The sequence below is a fragment of the Helicoverpa zea genome, chromosome 6, assembly GCF_022581195.2.
Source record: "Helicoverpa zea isolate HzStark_Cry1AcR chromosome 6, ilHelZeax1.1, whole genome shotgun sequence".
Classification (NCBI taxonomy): Eukaryota; Metazoa; Arthropoda; class Insecta; order Lepidoptera; family Noctuidae; genus Helicoverpa; species Helicoverpa zea.
In genome coordinates, this window is record NC_061457.1 from 13,264,790 (window position 1) to 13,292,024 (window position 27,235).

The following is a 27,235-nucleotide window of genomic DNA, read 5'->3' on the forward strand; positions in this document are numbered from 1 at the left end:
ATCTTCAGCATAAAAAATACTGTAAGTAAACGCCGTACTTCTTACAAGAAACAAAATATTTGCTGAATATTTCTCAAGAAGACAAAAACACCTACTAACTAAAACTACAACACCAATAAGTCCAAAATTCCCCACAATTCTAACTTCCTTATAAATCTGGACAACAGGTAAACCCTCACAATACGCACTAGTTAGCTAACCGGTTCAACGACCTCTGAGCTAAACACTGCACTAACTCTAAATGTTATCGTAAGCGCCCATTGTGTTCTGATAATGTAAACTTATTCATAATAACCACTAACTCACTGTTACGAACTGTTATATTTGACTGATTCGTAGTAAATATTGCTCCTATTGTTTCACAGGTGATTGCTGATATTTTACAGGTGTATTGAAGGAACAATTTTATTGCATTTGTAATGACCGACGTGTGATATGGATCAGGAAAGTACGCACACTTTACAGGCAGTAACTTTAGCAATCAATGGCTAGAGACCTATGCTCGGAAGACGTTGTATATTGAAGGCGATAATGATGATTAATAACCGAAGATTTAAGCCATTTCATCCAAAAAGAATTCTATTGACGAATGGGCAAAAGCAGGTAGGTAATAAGTATGCACAAAAAAGCTAGAAAATGCTCGTTATTCGCTCAACAAAAGTTACAAGCAGAACGAAGCTTATCCCCATTATAAAATTCCCACAAATTAGCTCACTTGAACACAGCAGGAATATGATAAAAAATCCATCTTAATAAACTTCATTTCTGCATCGAGCGTCTATCGTATAATTTCTTAACGTCGGCACACTGTGTCTAGGTAATTGGATTCGATACACCCACTCTGCACTTTGTAACAGATACATCTATAGGGTGGATCGCGTTTTCCAACTGTGTTAAGCAGACACCGTGTCATTTTAGATCTAGGGAGACTGGGTAAATTAATCGGGTTGGGGTTTTGTTCTTGGGTCTTTTTTGTTACAGATTTTGTTGATGCAGCTGGTCTTTTAAGATACGGGGTTTCTTGATTTTCATAGACTTTAGCGTTACTTGTTTCAATTTTTTATTAATCGATGGTAATGAGATACCTTTAAAGCACTCCAGATTTAATATGGAAGGCATCACAAATATCAGTTTTGGCAAAATGTATGCTCGTAAAGATACGTTTTATTTATGGATCCTAACATTTACTTTAGGACACAAATTAATCATAAAATAATTCCTTATTCCCAGTAGCCTCACTATGAATATGATAACCACCGGCCACCCATCCACTCGCTACCCAGTTTGACACATACCCACGCAAGTGGTGGGTAGTCAACAGAACTTAATTACTGGTCATCAGTCCATCCGCGGTGCATAAAACTAATATATTTATGGGCCTCGAGAAATTATACCCATATAGGTAGGTATTTTATGGCAATCCGATGATGTTTCATGGTGATTTCATAATGTTATGGTGCAAGATTTTTGAGTCATTCTGTAATACTGAAGTGTTTTGTTAATAGAAGTATTTTTATGAGGTTTGAATTAAAGGGGAATTATTGGGTTGCCAGGGTCTCTGAGTTGAGTAGGTCGGATACGTAGCCGCTCCTTGTGAAATACTGGTAGGTACTCAGCTACATGCAGTAACACTGGAAGCCGACCCCAACATAGTAGGGAAATGGCTCGGGAGATGATGATGAATTTGGTTTTCTTTGTAGATTTCAGAACAACCTTTCTGATTAACGGTGAATTTATTCTGTTTAACCGATTGTCCAAAGAGGAGGACGATCTTAATTGCAAATCGGTCTACATTTTTCTTAACCTCTGTATGTCCACAAATTATGTAGAAAGAAAAAATGATCTCAAAGGAGTTCAAACAGCCCAAGTACATAACTTCTTCAGCCCCATATAAATAGCCAGGCTACTTTATCCTCCGTGCAGTGTCCTGGACAGTGACATCGACACATGACGCGTGGTAGGAGGCTGGTCCTTTGTCACAGCCTCACATTTTATTAACGCCATCAAGAGGCTTGTGCCTCGCTTGAGTTATCTGACGTGAGAGGTGTCAGGCGAGGCGATGGTTATAGCGAGGCGGTACTGGGAAAGGCGGGATTGTACTGTCCATAGCTAGCGAAGTTAGTGAAGCAATATAACGTAAGTAGATTATGTGACTAGGGTTAGACACAAGTAGGTATTTAGTCATAATGGAAAGTTGAACATTGTGAAGAGATGAGTTATTTTACAGGCCTGTAGTGGCTGACAGAGCTTGATTGAAAGATTAGTATAGGAGCCTTCAAAATATCGAAATAAGCAAATAATAAATAGGAACAAAAAGTAACGAGCATTCAACTTAAACTTGAAGTAAGTCTTGAACTCGTGAGTTATCATTTTAAAAAATATCATATAAAGAGTATGTATATTTCAGACTAAAGCATTGTTTGATCGCTATCCGCTACCCGCTATCAAACAGACCTCTTCGCAGATCTTGTACCTAAACCGTGGGTGTAACGCATTCGTTTTCTTTACACGCTTTCAAAGGATTTTGATTTTATAATACTGGAGGGGCCTAATATTGTAGTTAGGCCCATTCTGAGGCCTGACGTGGTTTATCGCTGAAAATACAAAACGGATTGATATGGGAGTCCTCAATACAATGAAGCTTGATTTTTGTTTTTTAATAGTATTCAGTAGTGTATAATACAAGTCCTTAAACGATAGTAAGGTGGTATTTATTGACGATATTGGTTCATAAAGTAGGGGCTCTTATTGGCGTTTACATTGCTTCCGACTTTTGAATGCTGCTCCTTTGATACGTTGTATAAATCACGTTCGTTCCTGGGTGAATACTGATATAAGAGTAAATACTTGTTCAGACTATCATCGTGTTTTAGATATATCTAGGCATGTATAATTAATTTAAAATTATGTTAAAAGGCTTAGAAAAATTACAAATGAATTCATTTGAATTGGTAGTAATTTTATCATCTTGGTCGTCATAATGGTTGGAGTAAAATAAATAGCCTTCATATTAAAACATTTTAGTTAAATTCAAATTCAAATCTTTATTTGCGTTCCATATGTAATACAGGTGGTATTTTTATAAAGTTTAAACAATATATTGGAAACAATATGGACCCGGTAGGGCACAGCATAAAGAGGTAGGAGAGGTTTGCAGTACTTATTTATTACCTAGTTTAGTTTTATTAAATCTATACTTATTACTAAAAATAATAGCAACGAGTGGATTTAATTTAAGTAGTAATTGAAGAGGTCAATGTACTAATGACAAAGTTAACAATTCAATCATCCAACAAACCAATTAACCAACCATTAGGCAAACCACAAACAAATTGAAATACATCATGTCTCCTTAACTTGAAGTTATTGCAGAAAAACTGGCGCGAAAGCTGCGCAGGCGCGTGGGCGGGGCGACGCATAAACATGTCGCTGTCTCGCTCTAACGCACAATGTGGACGATCAAGGAGGATTTATTGTCTCTCGTAGCATTATGCGCGCGTGCAGGTTGCAAGACTGCTAGTGTCTGCAACTTCTTTGCTGGTTGATGGGTTAATGGGGTTGGTTGGTAGTTTTTGTAGCGGTTCAATATGAGTGAGGTATTCTTACAAATTTTTGTGTTGAATTGAAACTAGTTTTATTGATTTAACAACTCTTCTTGACTTTCAAAAGTGTATCAGTCTGTTTAATTGCTTTACTTAATTATTCATCTCTACTTCAAAATAAGGGCATATTATTTCTTCAGCAATCTTAGCTAGGAAAACCAAATTGCCGTACGCACAAAATCACACCTATTTTGAAAACATTCCTGAGTACGGAAGTCAACACAATGAGCTCAGACTAAGCATTTCTGCGTAGAATGGAACACAACTCACTCATATACTTCACTTGAATGGGAGTATTAATGTACCTTATTTGTGAGCTTTAACTATGGTTTATCAAGAATTGTTGAAACTACCTTATTTACTGAGTGAAATAATGATGACGTGAATCTGAGTCAGGGTAATTGAAAGGACATTGACACGCGCATTGCATCAATACTTATTGTTAAAGCTGAAGATTTTACTTGTAAGCTGAGATATAAGATTAAAAAAAGTTTATTCATCAAGAAAGAGAGGCTACTTTTTTAAATAGTCATTAAAAAAAAAATCATCGATAAGAGATTTTCAATGCAACTTTTTAGGGATCAATTTGGAGACATATCAAGTTTAAGGCGACGAATTGGTCAACAATAATTCCATAACCGGCACGTGAATCTAAGGCGCCAAAAGGGGTCGGAGCGTCTGAGCGGGGCGAGGATAACAATACGCGCGCTAGCTTATAACTAAAAGTCGTAAGCGACAAAATGGTTTTGTAATTTTATTATTTAGAAATGATAATTTGATAAAAATTCCTTCTACAATTTTAAAGAGTATGTATATACTCAACTACTAAAAAAGTTAAGAGGCTTAAATCGGTCCCGTTTGCCCATAATATGTGAATCTCTTTTTAAAAAGAGGTATGTTTGATATATTTTTCTCTGTTATAAAAGTTACCTAATCATGTTTTGACGTCTAACAAAATAAGGTTTATATCATGAACTTTCAGGTAACCAAGTTGTATTTTGATCCATTTTGTATTTACTGAGAAAAATTGAGATCCTTGGCGCCAAAAAATCCAATTCTTCCTCTAAAATATGACAAAGATGGAAAAATGATACTAAAATAATAGCTAGAAGTGGCTTGTCACACTATTAGTATTAAAATTAGATTAACGAAAGTATTTATTATTTAATTTACATCATATATTTGATCCTAAATCCCGTTCTAAAGTCTAGAATATCTCACGTGACATATTTATTTAAAACCATAATATCTGTCTCCATAAAGACTGACAAGAAATCTGATGGAACTAATATAATAGTGCTAATGGTCTTAATAGCATTAAATTCAGATAAAATACTAAGTTATAGTTTTATTAATTGTTAAACTATTCTAATTAGTAGATCTGACCTTTAATTAATTTGTTAGCTGGTTATTTCACCTTGAGTATCAATCATTAGATTCGCATAAATATAGTTTAACGACTAATATTATTATTTATTTCGCCATTTTTTAAATTATTGTGTAATTAGATATCTTTAGATTTGTTGCTATTACTGACTAGTTTTTTATAGGCATCATAATTTAATAGTTTTTTGCTCAATATTTATTTTTATACATTTTCGCTTCATACTTTGAAGACCGAAATAGATGTAGTAAATAATAATTAAAAATACCTACCCATTTTTTGTTGATCGTATGTACATAATATTTTATGTATTTTCCATATTTTTAACTGATCTCTAAGCAAAACCTATACATTACCACGAAAATATCCTAATGTTATACCAAAATAAAAGCACACAAATCCGATTGAAAAGTTCTATTATTTTAACATCCACATACATTTCCATATAAAAAGCAATCAGAGAACCATCTCGGTATAACAAGCTTCGAATCCAAGACAATAGCATCCTTTGTACTAAGATTTGGTGCTGAATGGACGCACAGACGAACGAACGATCGGTTTTAGATTACTTTGTAACCGCTGATTAAACTCCAACCAAGAGTACCTTTTTGAATTTAAGAGGAGTTGCTGGATTTTAATTTTTGATGTGTAGGAAGTGTCATTGTTGAAAGCAACGGAAAGGATAAAAGAACATTGTGAAATTGTGACGAATGTCATATAATCACACTACACTTTACTATGAATATAAAAGCCTTTTTTGGACCAATTTCCGTCTTTTCATCATCAGCAGAACAATACAGAGAAGGAATGAGCGTTTCGCCACGCTCGTCATTTTACTTATAGCCAAAGCGATCTTTTGCCAAGAAAATCGTCATCTCAGTTTCAAGCCACATAAAAACAAAATAACTAAAATCTATACCATGTCACACGAAATAAAAATTTCAGCAATGAATAGACGAAGAAGCTTCTCACCAAGAAAAAAAAAAACAAAAACCGACAACGCATACCTACGCGTCGGTAATTGAAATCGGTAAAGTATAGTGTAGTGCGCTGGTAAATCACGCGGGTAATCGGTAAACCGGTAAGTCGGCCGGTAATTAACGATAAGACGCACCTCTCCGTGTCCGAGTAATGGACAACGCTGCTTGTACCGGTAATAAGGGAGGCAGGGTGCATTGGAGTAAGGCTGTGGACATAAGGCTAGGAGTAGGAAAGCCTTCTAATATTATAAATGAAAAGTTTGTGTGATATAGATGGATGTTTGTTCCTCTGCCACGCAAAAACCACAAAACCAACCAATTTGTTTGATTTTGATGAAACTTGGCAGTAATACAGCTTATGTTATCAGAATAATATTTGACTTTTTACCTATGTGCGGAAAGTAAGAAATTCATTCACGTGTATTATATGAAAGTAATAGCTGTTTCCCAATGGTTTATTTAGATATTATAAAAGAAAAACTGCTTGAACTTGAACTTTTCTGCATCCTGATATAGATTTCGATCTATCTTCAAATGTTTCATCGAAATCACTCAGACAAAAATAATCTAGATTTAAAAATCTGACAAGTCTTTAAATTCTGTTCTTTTTTATATTAGATCATCTATTGATTTTATGAGAATTGATTATTTTGATCATAAAATAGGCAATAAAAAACTATGTAGGTGTGAAATTCAAATTGCTATATTTCACACCAAAAATGGAAGAGTGATTAAAAACACATTAAAACCGTTTTAAAATTGACCGAAAACCAATATTTCACCACAAAAATATTTTATAAAAAGCTACTTCAAGGCGCTACCTACATGATCAATTAAATTGCGCAATATTTAGTGTTGTATCTATTGTTCAAAATTAAACGTGTAGATTTAATATTGAAGATTGCGCAATATTTTTTTGCAACATAAATGTTTATTACGCAATATTATAGGTCTATAGGCCGAATAAATAAAATAGTCTTCCCACCGGCATGGTCACTAACAAAAGCCCCAGTGTGCACCCCGCTTCTGAATATAATAGCAACTTTTATCGATGCGTACGCGCATGCCAGCTCCTAAGATCGTTTACCCGCTATAAATTATATCGCAAAATTGTCGATAATCATCTACCAGCCGACCGATTTCGTTTTACTGTCCTGTACTTATTAGCGGTATGGGCTTGTACCGTCTGTAGAGGCCTTTATGTTTTAGATTATTGTTACTGGTTAATATGGGGAAAGTATTATTTATTAGTGATTCTCATTTAATTTGTGGTGCTTTAGTTATGGTGTTCGGTTGTAGTTAATAGTTTAACAGTTATTCTATGAATTTTAAAAAGAAATCCTGTTAAATGTATTCGAATTAAGTACGGTAGTTTCTATGTGTTTTGTTAAGCTCGTCTTGGCAGGGCAGGATCTTACCCTAAGATTAGAAAATATAAAAATTTTCTTTAATTAATATGTGTGTTAGAAATTGCTATTCTGTTTTTTGCTATTCCCTTTCCCATTGCGGAAACGACCTCACAAAATGGTAGCTGAATACTCAAAAAGCATCGCAATTATGACTAAGAAAAGGCAAATTCGCAAATTCATCTCTAACAAGAAACACTTCACCGTCAATCGCATAAATCACAATGATCCGAATGACATTCACACGACGAGATCACGTCTCACACTACAGTTAATATGATTCGTGAAATGTCACCACCATAAGTAAGAACTGCCTTTATGCAGTTCATTCCTATTGGTTTTAGTTCAAGGGTGAAGCAATTATGACGTTTTGAGATGTGTGGTAATTATTTTGTCAGTGATCGCAGAGTTATGAAATCCTTTACTTCATATTCTAAAGTAAGTCTTAGGTCCAGTTCTCATGCTAAAACTTCTGAACTAAGAATGAAGTTTGGTACATCGATAGTTAAGAGTCTGAGAAAGCGTATAGGCTACTTTTTATGCGGTGGTGAGAAGTGCCCTCGTGACGCGGAAGAAAAAACCAGGAACTAGAGAAAAATCTAGCCTATCTCTAGTAACATGAATTAAGTTTAGATACGTTACTTTCACGTTTTATACAGTAAGAACTGCCCAGTAAACATTTTTGAGAGAAAACCGACTTATTCAATTCCACAGAATTTTCATACACAATTATCTTCAAATAACTTATTCCCAATAATCTACAACCACCCCAACATTAACCAAATTTCGCTCACATGCGCTAACAAAAACTGTCAACCGTCAAACGGCTGCGTGCAACAAGTTGCTCCACAGGTGCCCAAGACGCCCCTCGCCCCTGTCTTATTAACCCGCGGTAATGACACGAGACAAGCCTGAGACAGATTGATTGGCTTTCAAGACCCACTGCGGTGCTTTTTAGTCGCCAAATAAGGGTTAAGTTTAGTGAAGTTAAAGGTATTTTTGCGGTATCGATGTTGATTGAATTAGTGATGTTTTTTAATTGTGTTTTCGGAATTAAATGTTAAAATTAAGTGTCATGTTTTCTTAAATGAAGACTTCATTCAAATTCACCTGTCTCTTTGCCCAGTAATTACGGAAAATATACTAAGGATTTCTCTTCATAAGAACAGACTTTACAAAAAATTGCCCAAAGGTAATGACAGCTCATCTTCATAATAAACCAATCAGCTTACACCTGTCAATAACAAGCATAATAACACGCGGATATTTCAATACGCGCTAATTTGGCCGCCATTCCACTCCTGCGCAGTTCGGCCGATTTACTGCGCCTAATGGCGTCCGGCGCGCGCGCACCGCCACTGTCATTACAGACTATTACGCGAAATGCTGAATTTTACTCTACTCAATTGATGGCAAATATCCAAATTGACACTTGGTTATCAATTAATTTGTTCTTTTTTAGTTTAAGAAGTAATAACACTTTTGTTAAACGGTTTATTCGCTGTTGTTTTCAATTAAATTACTATTAATTTTAAAGTGCTTGTAAAAGCTGGTTAAAGATGCCGTCCATGTTTCTGCTTTTTTTTTTAGCTATTTGAGGAGTACGATTGGCTCTCAGTAATAACTTATACTTTGTTTATAACAACTGTCTCCAAAAGATTAATAGCCATAGCAATAATTACAATTCGTTTATCGGCACTCAAAAGAGTAAAACCCAATTCAAGATCGTTCATTGAGATGACATACGACTTTTAAAGGAGGAATAAAAATATGACTCGTACATTGTTGTGCCTGACTAAATTATATTTACTTTATCTGTACCAAAATAGCCTTAAGGTACAACAAACGTAATAACAAACTGTCAACGAATTAAACCATCAATTGATCACAACAGGTGAAGTTAGGGCGTGTCGTGTTATTGATCAAAATGGCGAATATCGAAATGTCGTTGCGCGTACGCAAGCCGCTGTGAGTTATTCGTTCGTGATAGTTCACGAGGCGATTCCGATACGATATTTATCTGGTATCAGTATGAAGGCGATTTATCTGTCTTCCTATTGTTTATTGAAGATTAGTTTGCTTTAAATACGAAGATCTGGAACGTTTGAGAATTTGATAAATGGGAAATAACAACGGCTCATCTGCTTGTTGCTAAGTCTTTAAGATATTTACTTACCTACTTAGTTTTGTAACTGTATGGTTATAGAACGTAAGGAAGAACCAATATTCTCTCTAAAATCCTTTACTATAGGATTTGAAATTCACTATTTACTTTTTCAATACCCTTAAGACAGTTCAGAAACGTACCTAGTATTTTGTATTATCAATTGTTACTTAATTAGAGAATATTATTGCTAGGTTAACCTTACATATTAAAACTGTTAGGTTCTATGAAGAAGACCCGTTAAGTGCCTCACCATACTTCATAGATTTTTAGTAAAATTATGTGCTTCAGTCTTATGAAATCCCTTAAAAGACCTCAATAGTTTCGCACAAAGCCAGTTTGGCCACAATAACAATGCTACAAGTAATACATTGCGGCGACAGTGTCAGACACCTGCGGAGGTCGCCGACTGGTCACGACTCACTTGTTCCTAATGGACTGCTTTGTGGAGATTGATGCTGACTGAAGTGTTTGGATAATTATGCTGATAGGAATATTTCAAAGATAAACAATAGATTTTTGTGAAAATTGTACAATACCTATAAAAAATCAAAGTGACTCCGTAAACATATGAGTGATCGTTCTAAATAATATTATTATACAAATGTCAGAATTTAGGCGCAGGGATTGGCACAGATTGCTAATAGTTACTTCGTTACTGATACTGAACTCAATTTTTCTCAATATCCTTGCTTTTTTTGGCCGATTGATGCCGACTGAGAAGTACCTGGACAACGATGAAAATTTTCAAGTGTTTTGGTCCTTGTTCTGGAGGAAACTAGCGGCTATTTATGCAAATCTACGAAACTTACGAACGAAACTACGAAACGAAGAACTCAAAGAACACAACGAATATTGAATGTGAAAATATTTTACAGATAATAAGTAAAGAGTAACCAAGTACCTATGTATATTAATTTCAGTTTCAGATCAAAGAGGACACAAACCTAGGCCAAGAAAAAGCTATTTATCTACCCCCTATTATATCTTAGTATCACCACAAAAACACTAAACTACGTAATACACAGTGCGATGACATTAACACACAACACAGTACGGGTGTAGTCGGAGAGCCGGTCACGAGTGTCGTGTCCTGATGTGCAGACAACGCGCCGACAAGATTGATGCCGCTCGTACGTGCGGTAATTGAGATATTTCTAGCTATTTTGCTAAATGTTTTCAATTGTCAACTGTGTAAGGTAAAGATTTTGTAGAAGAGTTATTAAAAAGTTAAGTTATTTATCAGTAGTTTTATGGTAGTTTTGAAAATTCTCTGATATGTGTGTATAAGAGGTCCCAAAAAAATACCACAACACTAGTTCTTTTCTCAATAATATAAAATAAATAAAAGAAAAGATAAAAATTGCAAACTAAAAGAATGACAAACACCACAAAAATGAGAAACTTAGCGACTAATCGATGACACCAGATGACACCAATAAATCGCTCAATTTTTTAATATTATCAATTTGAAATACCACAGCGTTTAAGGCGTGTGACAGTTTTAAAAGCCTAAATAGCAACAGAATGCGTCACTGTTTATAAAAGGAAATATTATTGGAACACCCACACTATTAAATGGCAATGCAATAATAATAGAAAGCATATGTTTAATGCTAAAATGGGCGTATCAATAAAATAACGTAGATGAGAAACACAAACCTGACCTCGTTAAAGATACACGCACAGAGAAAGAATCCTATTTCACACTTCATGTAGGAAGCATAGATGAGTCAACTAATGAGAGGCTTTAAATCAGCTTCAATGTGATCTAACTGACTGTCAGTATGGCTAAGTATTTCTAAGACTGAACGACTTCCTGGCCCAGAAAACTGGTCCTAATTAGAAGAAAAGATGCCGGTGCTGCAGTACCTATCAAACAATATTTATTTTGGACACGGATCGCAGTTTTTTCACATAACAAACGTCAGAAGCTACCATCCATAAGAAAACGCTCTGTTCCTCTTTCATAGGAAGCCGTCATAACACCTGTAACCATACCTATTAAGTAATTGTCTCTTGCATCGCCAAACGCTGATCTAATCTCTCCCAAAACACCTTTAGATAATTCAAGTTGTCCTCTATGAAAGCTGTCAGGAGCCATGACGGGAAGAAACCATGACAAAACCGTAAGAGCCGCGTTAAACTACACGTTTCTGGTGGTAAACACTATTGAAGGGCCCCGACGTCTTGCCGAGATGTTATTGATAGAATTTATCAGCGATCGAGCTTGGGCGGTGGGGTGAGGCATGAGCGGTAGCGGGAGCAACTCATGAAGTGATGAATACTGGAAGTGCAATTGCATGACCATTGGTAGCTTTAGAGAGTATTACCGATATTCTACTTTTCAATGTGCAGGTTAAGGAATGTCTTGGTGAATACTCAAAGATGGCAGAAAAAGAGACCATGAATGACGAATAATGATGGAATGTTTCAGAACAAAAAAATTAGGCACTTTACAAATACCTATTTGTATTACCTAGGTAAGTACAAATAGTAGTTTTACTTGTCCGAATTAATGCTCAATCCTTCTCCGTGTGAGAGGAGGCCTGTGCCCAGCAGTGGGACGATAAAAAGGCTGTAACAGAACTTGTCCGAAAGCACACGGTAAGAATACATAGTAAGAATTAAGTATCAAAAATGAACACCTGCCTTGTCAAAGTTAGTAAACCTTCTTTAATTTTAAGATTACTTCGGATAAATTAACTGTAATATCGTTTCCCTCGTCCGCTTTTCTCTCCTCCCTTACACCACCAACACAAAGTTGAGCTGAACATCGCGCGTCAAGGCGCGTTACAGTCACGGTGTAAGCGAGTATACCTGCGACTTCCAGTCTTGTGGCCGAAGTCGAAGTCTGTAGCCGTTCATTTGGAAGTCGTATCTCAAGCGTTAATCCTTGAAGTTATTGCTGTTTACACTAGATGAAGGTAATCTTAAAGACGATGACTTAAGGGAATACAGGTTATTTTTGCTGGTGAAGAAAAGTTTATGTATGAGTTCAACATAGAGAAAAGGGATGACCTGTTTGCAAGGATTGTGCAGGCTCTACATATCAATTCAATTATTAGTCTTAACCTAGAATGATATACAAAAGTGGGCATACAGAGACTGCGTAACTGACCTACATAATCCATTAGTTGGGTAAAACATTAACAGTAGGTATCAGCAGTGGTGCAAATGTTGAAAAAACTTGAATAGTCAGCATGGAATCAAAGATTTAAAATTACTTTCAAGTCACGAAGTGGTCAGTTTATGACATGGATCTCCCATCTTCAAAACGATCGCCTCAAGCATAGAACTTTAACCAATCCTGATACAATGAAAACACATAGTTCTTCTAACTTAAGTAACAAGGAAATAATATTTCTCTACCAATAAATCGTGCGTATTTCAAAACGAAACGCATAGCGCCACCTATCGGCCGTTGCGTGAAATATACCGCGATACTTACTAGACATATATCAATTTATGACTTTTTAAATCCAATCAATTAATCTCTCCCATTTTTGACTTGAATTTACCTAACCTAACCCACCATTACCACCAAACTCCGAATACCCACTAAAAATAAAACACTCCATAATTTAGCGGCCCATCAGCCAATCAATCTGGCAGGATCGACAGCCTGGCATCAATGGCAGAAATGGCAAGCTACTGGCATCAATCTGCTAGAAATGGCAGGGGAATTGGCATCAATCTGTTTGTGAACTAATCTATGTGTTTGATGACTGGTAGTGGCAGTGAATGACTGTTATGCGAAAGGTTAGGTTGGAAGCATAAAGAATTAATCATGGAATAGAATTTGTAATTGGTTTCGACTTTTTTTAGCTGTTACTGGAATGTCGTTGAAAATCTCTTCCAGTGAGATTATTAATCAATTGATGTTTTATTATGTGTGGTTAATTTACTTCATCTATTTATACATGTAAAAGTAGGAAGGTTAGTATTCTGGCTTATTCTCTTAAACACGGTTTTATTTTGTAGTTATAGAATTTTATTATCCTCTGTTTCCCTCAGTCCCTGGGTTTTCCCTGCCTTATAGTACCTGTAGTAATATTATTTTAGCACCAATTGTGACGCTCAGTGACATAACACTCGATCACAGCGACATCTATTAGGAATAAAAGGACCATCACCCACTCAAGCTATCGACACCTCTCCATCAAAGATACCGTATAGAGATAAGCCTCATTCTATATTTATTCCTCTGTCCGTCTGTACATCGCCATCTCCGAAACGGTAACTCACGTCGCCAATAACAATTTATATCGATACCGAACGGTTATTGAATAGACCATCGATAAAGATTCTCGAAAATCGAGAATCGAGTTAAGTGAATATGCCGCAACGATCTATTTTCTTTTCTCTTAATGGTTTTTGCACCTTATTACAATGGATGCAAGTCTGAATTTTATTTGGCAGTTGAAGAAGTGATGGCAGGAGTAAATTGGTGATTCTCTATTAATAGGTGTTTCTAGGTATCATTTAAATAATTTATTGGAATATCTGCGTCGTGCTAATAAACATGTCCAGTCACCGAGTGTCACAGTGTTTTATAAATTTTCGTGTGACTTAAATATCGCATGATAATCGCCTTGTTGAAGAATTAATCAAACATACTTAGGTTGGCGCTTTGGCCGAACGATTTTTACATAATATTACAAACGAGTTTGCGGCTGTTAATCGGTTATGACGAAGTTCAACGGCTGCGGCGTTATTTGATTTATTTCTTTGTTATCAACTGAAAATGTTAATATTTCGGCATGGTTTCCACACGCGATATGAGTGACCTTGATAAGCATTAATTGAATGGAATAAAATAAAAACTTTTTTTGTGAAAGAAAATTAAATATAGATACGTAATTTCAACGTAAATGATTGAATATTCATATTGTTGTGTCCTTATTCAATTAGCTAAGAGCTAAAACATTTCTTCGTCTCTCAAACCCATACCGATTATGAATTTAAATATAAAACCTTAATCCACTTTAAATCTCAATAAATCAATCGATTTCGAAATCGATTACCATTTTTAAACACACATATTCGAATGATTACTTTATGGTTTAACGTTCGGATTCTAGCCGATAGTCGAATTAAACTTTTAAAATTTGAATCGATTTAATAGGCGATTTGGATCCCGTTTTTTATTAATAATCGCCTATTTGAATCGTTATTCGAAATTCTGTAGTAGTATATTTGTTATCGATTAGCACGATATTAATATTATTTTTATTCGATGTTACTGTTATGATTATTTCGCTCCTAAATAAGAAATCCAGCTTAAATTCCGTTGGTAGAGTAATAGGCTGTTTGGAAACGATTATCACCATATTTTGCTTTGAAAACATCTCGTAAATAAATAAATAACTTAATGTAATGTAATTATGTCTTCCGTATAATTTGAGGAATTACTTTTAAGTGTTATATTATGTAAAGTTATTTATATATTAGTTAAACTCCGTCAAGATATAAAGGAATATTGCTTTCACAAACGCCTTTCGATTATATCCTGCTAATAATATAATGAGCAGACTATGTCAACTAGATTCGTCAGTAAGCTTTTCTCTTAATCTCAATAAAGATAACAGATAACAGGTCTCTTAAATGTGACAAATTAATTCCATCGAATAATCTTGTATTCTAATCGTATAAATTATTTATCTCTAGCTTTTAACATAACATGCAACACAATAAAAATCTCGTAAAATCTAAAAATAAATATTCAAAATTCCTGACTGATTTGCAAAAATTAACTAACTAATATTTGAAATAATTCTGGAGTCCTTATTACAAACACCTGAATGTCATCATCAATCGATTATTCTATTCGAATTATAATTGAATTTCGAATAATTCATAATTACTTGAAAGGAATGACGACGAGCGAAGCATACACTAAGACATAGGAATAGAATTAGTAAAGTGACGAATTCCAAGCATAACATAATACATTTAGAACGATACCACGCGACCGGATTCCGGCTATGCAAATATTAAGTGAATTATACGAGAGCCAACCATCACGCTACCACTAGACCAAGTAGCCTGTCAACGCTAATTTATGATGTACTAATCTATAGGAATTATAGCTAGAAATATTCATTAAGTTGCTTTCAAGACGTTGGTATAATGGAGATGTTGCACTCAATACATTCTATTCGATTTGGGAAAGAATCGAATAAAATCTTTCGTTACCTAACATTGTACGTTCGTTAGTCGAGATCTAAATTAATTCACGTTACGAATGACTTTAATTTTGAGTTTAAAAACTTTACGACCAACTACAAACCCTGACCTAGGTGTGCATGACCTAAGATGCATAGATATTCACATATTCACCGCTGTCGATGAAATCGGCTTTTACGATGCTACTTTGACCTCTACCATTCTCACTATAGTTCGGCCATTCAGAGAATGCGTTCCTGACACGTCGCGATTGAACTGACGACGTAATAACATTCATTGATTATTGATATAATAATGTTGTTTTAATGCTCCTCAATTGTTAAAACGGTAAACAACCAGCAAAAATATTTTTATCGTAACTGCAACGCCATTGCAAAGTTACGTCGTCAGTTCAATCGCGACGTGTCAGGAACGCATTCTCTGAATGGCCGAACTATAAAACTGTCACCAAAATCACCACTAAACTTGCATAAAAATTCCTACGTTCCTAATTCAATCTTAGGGTCGTATGACATTAAAAACAAAATGGCTGCCTGACATCTTATTGCCATCGTAATTCCGAGACCAACATGTCAATACATACGATTTCCATAGATTATAGAGTTAAAAACTGTCCCAAAATGATTCGAAATACGAACTTGACATGTCTGACAACGTCTCGATGACATTAATTAGTGGAAACATGTTCTTTTTTACGACTATTATAAATCTACTATTTAATGTATCCTAAATTGATTTTGCACAACAAACATTAATATTTTTACGGTAAGTATTTATCTTGATAGCAGATTGTTATTGGCGTGAAGTTTTAAAATCAATTTTATTTTGATGAGATTGATTGAAACACTTTTATGGAGTTATTGGAAACGACTTTATTTTCTGGTAGCTTTTAGTATTAATTAGTGAGTCATATTTATAAGTCATTGGAACAAAACAAATGCATAACTCAGAGCTGCCTTCGTCAAAACAAACTTTTTTGTAATAAATATTTTTTTGGTCTCGACTTTAATCCGGTTTCGATGACATTTTTAATTTCTATCATTATAATGATCACAATAAAAGCCAAAAACATAAAGTTGTCTTTGGCTAAAAATCACTTAAGAAGTAGTAATAAATAATAATAATTTATGGTCAGAATTTTTAACACGATCCGTATTTTAATACATTGCACAATACAAGCAATTACTTGCGCATACGCATACAAAAAAATCTCTATCCAAGATTATCCTATTCACTAGATCTCATAGAAACCCATAGGTGTAGAGTAAAATTACAAAATACCCCTTCCCATAGGTATCTAATAACAAGATTAGGTTTTAGTGTATGACTGTATGTGTGTATTTATTTGACAGTCACTAGCTATATATATTCTCTGGCGCCACCCGAAGTTATCTGCCGACACTGAGATATAGGCAGAAATCCTGTGTTTATGTGTTGACGGTAATTTTATTAATAGGTATATTAATTTCGATGATTTATGGAAATTAATTTTATTCATACTGCCAACGTCTCGCCTTCATTTACCTGTTTATTAGTTAGTTATTGGAGATAAGTGTGCCAAATATTTAAAGTAGCCTTGATAATTGCCTTTTAGTAAAGGCTGTCCGCATCCCAATTTACTCTTACTTCGTCCCTATGCAAAAGTGTTCTTTTAAAGATTTACTCGTAGGTCAGAGGCTTACGCAAAGGGTAACTCATTGTATATTAAATGATATAGCAGATATCAGAATATCATGTAGGATACTTTTTATCCAGGTAAGGGACGTAGTTCTCTCGGGATGAGAGCGGAATCGCGGGGAATAGTGCAAAATATTAGTCTTTTACGTTCAATAGCTATACACAACACATTGTTGGATCCACCTATATAACCCTTTTCCCTATACCTACTTGCATAATTTTTAATCAAGTCTGTCTTTAAGTACATTATATTGAAGTGTAAAAATGATATGAGCTGCCGTCGGTCAGTGTCGGGCTGAACGTAATCAGCCGTGAGCGTAATCCACTACTCGTGTTACAGGGTAAGGCTGTATTCATATAGGAACTGAAGAGGAACTGAGAGAATTTTAATACCCAAATAACATAATACATCGGTATTATGTTATTTGGGTATTAAAATTATTTGGGTATTTAATACCCAAATAACATTAATACATCGGTATTATGTTATTTGGGTATTAAAATTACTGAGAAACTTGTATGTTTCAATGTAAAGAATACAGATACCTATAGGAATTGTTTTTTTTTTTCGGAGTCTGTGTGGGGTTACGTCAGCCTCTGAAAAGTCAACAAAATTGGTAAGTTATCCGTACAACCATCATCATCTATCTAATCGTAAAGTCAAGTCGTCGTACGACATGAATCTACCCAATATATCAATATAAAAATAACATTACCTATACATTACATAAGTCCCGATCCAGAAATAAAATGACAAAACTAAACTGTTACTTGCGCACCCTGCTAAGAGAAAAATTGTGCCATCTCCAATTTTCCATACGTTTTACTTAAGTCGTCTATACCTCTCCCTCGTTAAACACACGCAAAAACCCTCCACAAAAATTGGAAAATTACTTACAATCCAACCACATCCTAACACCATGCGCCCGCGCATTCTCCAGTTTCATTCATAAAGTGGCGTACAGCAGGATGCCGGAGATGCGAGGTCGCGTTACGAGGTCGCAACCGACGATAAGCCTGAATTCGACCAGAGAGGCTTATTATGTAAGTATATGTAGGGAGGTGCAGTATACAGGTGCTGGTAAAAGGAATAAAGTGCAGTTAATGATGTAAAAAAGAGGTAGTCGGTCTTTGATATACGTACCTAGATATCTTAGAAGTACTTGCTCCTTCGAATCGTCATTATTATTTGAGATCCATTAAACACACCACACATGCTTTCACGTAAAATTATGGCCTAAAATACGTGATTAGAACATAATTTTACGCAATATAAAATCGATGTTTGCGTCACAAATAGCAAGCGTACTGCCGCCGGGGATAAACACGCGGCTATAAACACAGAAATGGTTCGCTAGCTAGGTAAACAGAAACATTAGTAACACATCAACCACTACTAAAATCCCTAATTACCAAAATATTTAACAATGTGCAACAAATTGCAACATTCATAACCCCTGCATCGTGTGCGGCCACGCAGCCCGCGATTACACAGTTAACGATCTAACGCCGACCCGACAACTGTTTACGCGCGTTTATTGACAACTAAACTCACTTTATGGCCCCAGGGCAGGCCCTAAATCTATTCACTTAATGATTTATACGTAATCGTCACTTTTTATGGCCCTAACCAATAATTGGAGTTAAGAAAACCTGTTCAAACAACGGATGTGTTTTGACAAGATTATATTTTTATGACGAGATTTTTAGTATTTTACGGAAATCGTTCATCAGAAGTTTATTGCGTATGCTATAGGTTTTTTATCGTTCATAAATATCTGATTGTGGAAATAAGTTATTAAGGTAGTAAAAAATCTATGATTTGCCTAACAAAAATGTCATAATCGTTGCGTCTATCTACATTTTTGTATGGTTCAGTGGCATTCGATGAGGTGAGTCACATGATGAGATGTTCTATCGGGTCTCACGCCATCGCGGCTTCATGCTCGGCGTATAAAGATGGTCTGCACATCAGCGCCCTTAATGAATAGCGACCAAATCGCCTTGTAAAAGTTTACGACTGATAAAATCAGTTATAAAACTCTATGAAGCCGTAAATTCAGCGGGCATCGGGCCGATCGTTTAAAAGACGGGAGCTATTCCGAAGTCTATAAATCAGGCGATCGGGTGTATTCGGGCCTATTCGGGGCCGATCGTAAAGATTAACCGCGCTCACTGTTTGTAAACACTACTTTTATGCGGATTCGACAGATTTTTTTTTTCGGTTTTTATGATGGCGGTTTATGAATGTATATGCTTGCGGCGTGATTGATTCCGCTTTATATTGCTCATATTTATTTGCGTAAATCACTGCTGTAAATCGGGATAATAGTTTTACTGGCGGCGCATATTTTTTTGCCGACCAATGAACGACCTCCCTGTATTCAATATGCATCAATTACAAAAGAACTTTCAGAAGCCTCAACCCTGTAACCACTAACGAACAATAGAACTAAGTCCTCTAATATACATGACAAAAACCTTTACAAAATGGACCCCAAATCGCCAACTGTCGCACACTATTCATCAACAAAGAACCACAAGTCTTCCGTCAAAACCAATAAAGGGTTTGCAATAAAACTTAAAGACTGGAAGTCAAAGTTAAACTCGTAAAAACAAGGAAAGTGCTTCACAAGGTTTATTGTGTTCCGACAATTTTGTGGCCTAACAATTGTTTTCTCACGTACATAAAAACTGGCAATAAAACCTTCAGTCGGTCAAATGATTACGGAAAGCGTAAAAAATGCGTAAGGGAACTTCACAACTGTTCGACTGTATAAGTTATTCATTATGTTAGAGGTAAATCAATAATTTGGACCCTACCTGAGGATTTTTTTGGCTTTTTTTTTCAAAGAGTTATTGGCCGATGAAAAAGTATGTACGCAATGATATACGAGGCGTAGACTTGACAATAATGGGACTGTATTTTCATGGGAGTTTTTATGTGAAAGGTATTTAGTACTAGATATTATCTTTACGCGCTATTTAGTTTATTTCTAGCTAACAGGTGGTTCTTGAAGACGTGTCATGGCTTACATCAGGCGTATAAGGTATTTGTAATTGGACTATTGTTTGTTTTAGTTTAGTAATTGTTTTCATTGAAAATGTATGAGCTTTTTAACACAATAAACTGAAGCTCAAAAACAATTCTTCACTGGTTGGTGAAAAAAATGTCTTTTAGGAACCTTCCATATTAAAAGTCGTTGAATTAAGCATACTCTGCGTAGATACAAAACTATACTCATGTCTATAATTCCCACTGCTACTGACAAATAAAACCCGAAACATAAAAGGAACACGCTTAAAGCATTTGGGAATCGTCTCTAACATAACATTTATGCTAACTAGTTTTAACAATAGTTTAGAGAAAGCCTGTAAATCAAGGGAGGCCATAAATTTAACTAAACTATGGACAGTTTTTATTATTTTTTATTGTTGGTAGTGTTACGCTGATTTTGAGGCAGCTGTGTGGTCACTTGCTCTTGTGGGGTCAGTTGGGCAGTTGGACAGGTAATCAGGTAAGGTAAGTAGATGTGCGTTGTTATAATTTTTAAATTACCTATCAATAATTAAGTTGTAATTTATTTGGTGAAAACTTCAGTAATTGTTACTCTTTTAAGTCTACTCTAAACTTTCGACTCGAAATTTTACTTTATTACGATAGATAGTCATATTCAAATTAAATAAACATGCATGTTTAATAATAAGAGGGGGAGAATAATTACTAAAACTAAAAGACTTGAAACTACAAGCCTTCCGAGAAAAGTTGAATGTATTTAAACATTTCTATTTATTAATACCACTGTAAATTCGGAAAAGGCTAAACAGATGATGATCGTTTTAGGACATTGCCTGCAATGACGGAAATATCTCGTTCAAAATCCAACTACATACCCATAATAAGTTAGAAGCTGAAACTTCAGAACTACAGTAATTGATCAATCAGTCGTATTGTGATAAGTTCGCCTGGCTAAATCTAGCTATTAATCTTTTAGTCAAGGTTAACTGACAGTTATCTAGCGCATCTGTAGTGTCATTGCTGAACTCATTATAACTGGATCTGATTTCATTGTTGTTGGATTAGCTTTTTATGATATGAGTACTATAATAATCTACGTTACATCTTTTAAATAAGTATATGATACAAAGCCTATGGCCCACTAGGTTCGATTTCAGGCCAAGCAAACTGAGTTACGGTAAAGGAAATTTCTTGAGAATACTCAGCCTTTAAATTCTGAAAGCGAAAACCCGCTTTCAGCACCTTTTTAACAAGTTTAAAGGTTTTTTTGGAAACCTTAATAAGCAGCGCTTTCTAGCGATTTATATAGGTACATACATATGTAAGCGTCTCATAAACACATGTATTGATTTTGTTATTAGTACTTAGGTATAGGAAATCACCCGTATAATATGACGTAAACTTTACATAAATTATCAAGAAAATTCAATATTGCTTTTAGAAACTATCCTCCCCTTTCAAGTTCCGACAAGCTGACAGTTTTTTTCGATCTCAATTAGTTTACAAAAAGATACGTAGAGCTACACATTATATAGTGCGTTTATAAATATTAAAATATCGATTAATAAACATGTTTGTGGCGCCGGCGCATGTGAGTGAGCTTTGGTGCAAGGACGAATGTATTGCATGGCGGGCCACAAAGGCAGCGGAGAATGTATAAGAAGATAATAAGAAAAATGCTACATGATGATCTGCAAATATCAGATAAAGCAAAATTGCGCTGGCTTTTTTTGATAAAGATGACATTTTCAAGTACATACCTGATTTTGATATGTTGATTTTTTTAAGTAGACTTTTGACAGGACTCTTATGAAAAGTCAGAGACTAGGTGCTGGGTTTCAGAGAGTTGGTCCATTTACATAAAGAAGTCCATAATTTTATTTAACAACTCATGAATTGAATTGCATACTTACAGTGAAAAGGAGTTATTACAGCACAATTTCAAGATCAATGTCTACAACTTAAGAAGTGACGTCATCTTAAGGCCATGCTGTGCACCCGCGGCCCTAGCGGCCCCAACCCAACCCGCTCAGCGCTTTACACCCATTACAACTGACAAAAACCCGTATAATAGCGAAAATAAATATTATTTATCGCTTCACGGTGGCTTAGTTTCATACAAAAAGACCTATGAATTATTACTTAGTACATTTGCGTTTTGTATGCCACTTTTTTTTCTATGGTCATAACTTAATATTTATTGCGAGTTTTAGTTGGATATTCAGAATCGTCACGTCACGGTCCCGGTTTCAATTGTTCGCTGCGACAAATTATTCTGGCTGGATATGCAGGTCATGCGAATATCGACTTTAAAACAATGGCTTAGAGTTGCAAAACTATAGATGTTTGCATGCATAAGTTGGTGTTGTAGAGTAAAAAAATGTTGTTGAGAACAGTAAGTCAACGCATCTATTCGTTGTTAAATAGTGATTAAGTAGGCGTGGAGGTACTGGTTTATGCATAAGTCTGTGGCGCAGTGTGAGAACCGGTGAGCTGTTTGGGCATAATTGAGCTATCTAAACGTTTGGATGACGTGTCCTTGATTTGCATCAAATTGATCGGCGTAATTGATATGCAGTTTTAATATGTATCTCTCAACAGAGAGTAATGTATAAGCTTTATCACTGCTGTTATAATTTGAATTTATTGCGTTCTCCTGTACTATTATGGGACAATTTGTTATCTATTTATTATAATATGTTTGCATTTGTTTCTTTAGTTATTTTTTATATAAATAGGTCATTTATTTTTAATCGCACAAAAAAAATGTAGTCGAATTTTCTAAATAGAGCACATTCAAAATTGTGTTAACATTAACACGTTTTTTTTAATTTTTTTGTGTATGTGTACTTTTGATCAAAAAACGAATCACTTCCTAAATTCAGTTTTTACAAAATATCTATTCTATTATGGGTAATTCCGCTACCCACTTTCAGACATCTATTGCACTTAGGACACTATTTTACCAAAGCAAGTAATGAGCACTTAACTAACCGTTTTCGTTCGTGTTGAGCCAACGGTAGGACGGGCGCGGTTGCTGCTTGGAGCGCATCTCTACTGGTCGCTCCACTTTCCCTCCTGGTCACTCCCTGACATCTGGAAACAAAGAAAATTTAATTTAAAAAACCTACAAGCCATTGACATAATGAAAAAAAATAACAGGTAAAAGTAGCCCGGTATTGACATATGGTACAAAAGTACACGATATCTTGCGTGATATTTGGTCAAATTAAGACAGGTAAGTTACATTGTACAAATACAATAAAAACAAAGTTGCAAAGAAAAATCTTCACAAAATTAAATTAGGTTTTTTAATTTTATAAAACACTTAACCTAAGTCATGTGATCTACCCCACTGGGTTACTACCATACACTTCTGGACAAAAACATTTAGTATCTTATTTAATTAACTCGATTATCTCGATCGCCTCCGATCACTTCTCAAAACTGATGAGTAACATCAAAAAATCCAATGGCTCAAGTCACTAAACACATTCGAAAATATTCACGATAAATTAAAAAAAGAACCGTCATTAATATGAGGCAAGACACGACAAGATATCGAGAGCAAAATTGTATTTGCCGCGATCAAAACTTAAATTAAACCTTAATCCTTCATTATTAGGGTTGTATGTTGGCTTATCGGAGCGCATAAAAACGCCGACAGTTTTATACAGAAAAATCTCGGAACTCGAACGATATGTCACACAATTTATGAGAGGCGAGCGATGCCGGCTGACGTGTTCCGAGTGATTCGAATAAGCCCCTCGTAATAAATTCGATATCAAACAGACAATGTCGTAATGCGATACAGTGATGTGCGATGCAGTGATAGGACCCTGGATTTATGACGGACACTGTCTCTCGATTACCATTGTTGGGCGTTTTTGATTAATTTTGTTTTGTTTAACAAGATACGTACACGGCCAACATATAATAACTTGTGATGTGTCCGAAATATCGTGTAGGAGTGCACTGTGGGCCCGGTGATTTGTGATGGGCGACTTACGACATTTTTTTTGGTGTACTCAAACTTTCATGTCCAAAACTGTTAAAAATATGGATCTGTGTGCTGTGAAAAACATAAAACGGTTCGTGTTAATGTGATTCAAGCGACCGGAAATGTGAATGCATACTAATAAAATTCTTCCCTCTAATGTATGAGAGCTTTATTTATGTTTATTCAGAGACATTCAATAAATTGCACACACTCACACATCTCGCCTGGTCTCCTGTCGACCGTATTTGTGATAATCATAATAATATTATATGGAGGAAACTTTTGTTTGTTTGTCAAGGATGAATGTCTGTAAGAATTATCTTAGTCATATGAAAAGTTACTTTGCTGTGCTTTAGAACTAAAACTAGATTGAATTACGCTTTTTACGTTGTAAATAAACACATTTTACACAGATTCGAAGAATGCTGATCAATGGAAATTACATATTAATATTACTATGACAACCCACTGCAACAAACAACCAAATACGCCGACAAAATCAATAAAATGACATCTAAATTCTAACGTTATATTTTCATCATCACTCTTTGCTAAATACCTATGTATGTATTACGTCGACGTCTAAATTATTTCACAACATCAAAAACTAACCGACATACGACACTCCAAACTAATTGTCGCCATCGATATATATGGAGTATATGTTTTTATCTTATAAGGTATTAACGCGTCTTGTCTTAACGATTATTGAGCCGGTGGCCGGGACAGTGGGACCGATGGACATATTCCGCTAAAGCATTGTAAATCAGTCAGGGTAATGACGAAAATATACGAGCTGTGATAAGCAGCGGGCACGACGGTGGACAGTTTTGAGTACCCAAAGAAATAAAAAGTTTATGATAGTGTCTTGTTTTTTGGGTGTTTTTTAGGTTCTGTATTTTAGAAATGATTTGGAAGTAATATGAGGATTTTCCGAAACAATAAAAGATTTTTAAAATCAACCCTAACCCAATTGAGAGAAAATGTTCTGTTGATAAAACGGATTTTCAGGGACACACACAACCTTCAATTTTTCTAGCTTTACACGTTTTTAAAAGTATGAATCAACGCAACAATACTGCACTCTATTCTATCACATTGTTATTAACAACCAACGAAAGTCGCAGCCTCACTACTAAAAAGTTGTTCGTCACGTGTGTCATTCCACGTACATTGTACCTCTGAGTGAACATTCACGAGGCGCGGCAGTAAAACCTCCCCGTATGTTTCCCACATTTATAGTGTCAATAAAGAATCGTCGCCCGATAACACACTTCAAGGGCAGTGCCATAAACTTCATACTATAGTGTTATTGGTGACTCGATTTATACACTTTTTTTTCTCCATACAAGTCCCAGACAATTTATTAAGTGGTTCCACTGTGATCGCATTTTTTCTGTTTCTCTGATTAAACTTATTTGATTTAAGTAGGTATTAATTGGTCGTAAACAATTATGTGGCAATATAAAGAACTATGTATAATAAAACTAACGTATCTTACTTTTTAATTTTCTTTTGTTCTGAACGTTCATTTTGTTTGTCTTGCTAACTAATGTTACTTTTGTCCTTGTGAAGTCGAATATCAACTCATTTGTTTAAAAGAGATAAATTCGTGCATCAAGCTCTAGGCTATATTTGATTACTGTAATAAAACAGTAGAAGTCATTACTTGGCTCTTGTTTTGATGCCTAGCGCCATCTAGTTTCCAAGGCGAAACTAAATGAAGGACGTTGAACAAAACTTCGAAGATTTAATGAACATTAATTGTGATTTACGTGAAGACATGCTGAGCGTCTAAGACTAAGATAAATAATAAAACGGTAATGGTATAAAATTAATTATGCGTCAACACAAGTTTTTATGTTACGGAGCGCCATCACATGCTCACCTATTACTTTTTTATGATTATTTAATGGTGTGCGCATGTACAAAACGAGTAAGTTTGAAGGAAACCCACTGATATTTTAATTTTTTTTATAAAGAGCGCACGAATTTTACAGCAGAACTAATTTTAAATACTTAATGAGACATTCCGAAAGGTACCCCAAAATGTCACTAGTTAATTAAAGCAAAAACCAACCTATTTTTTGGGCCCAAGCATTGGCGATCGGCCATCAGAGCACAGTGGGCAGGTGCCGTTTAGGAAAGCCATATCGGCTGTCAAAAACTTGTAAAATATCGCCGTTCCTCGTCGGAGAGCCGCGGGCGTCGTGCGTCCCTCACAAAGATATCTGTAAGATTTATTCAGCCGTCTACAATAGGGAACGTTTTAATTCTTTTCATATGCGACAGATTTATGTACGGACAGATGCGGTGGGACCACTGTGCCGACTTGAGATAACGTGTTGCCACCCTTTACGTTAAAAGTGAACGAATGTTTGTGCGATAGTTCTGTTGAGCGAGGATCGCACTTTATTCACTGTTTTAGTTATGTTTTGTGATATTTGTTCGTGTGAATGTGAGCCGATATGCTCTATGTGTGCATTGGAGAATTACTTTTTGGTTTTATATGTGTTGTTGATGAAGTTCTAGTAGCTTAAAATCGATGTAGGTAGAACATATGTGTAGCAGGTATCTCAAGACATTCATGGATGAGAACAAACACTTACTGTCATATTTGTGCTCAAATTCAAAAATGAATACTCAAAAGGCATGTCGACGTAAATCCCAGACGTGACATTGCGAATTCTATACTATTCTTACAAAAAGTACAACATTCTTGTATCGCTTTAAGTAAAAGTGCTCCGTATTTATTCCTTTATTCTTCTTTTACGTATTTCGAAAATTTTGCAACACATTGTCCCAAGTGACAAT

At 35.3% G+C, this 27,235-nt stretch overlaps 1 protein-coding gene across 1 annotated transcript in view; it reads right to left on the reverse strand.

The window, feature by feature from the left end:
- Positions 1-27,235, reverse strand: part of LOC124630976 (protein tiptop-like) — a 252,303-nt gene that overhangs the window by 175,687 nt on the left and 49,381 nt on the right. Inside the window, exon 3 of the mRNA XM_047165039.1 lies at positions 23,416-23,517. Coding sequence (XP_047020995.1) covers positions 23,416-23,473 — 58 coding nt within the window. The 5' untranslated portion in view covers positions 23,474-23,517. The remainder of the gene's footprint in view (positions 1-23,415; positions 23,518-27,235) is intronic.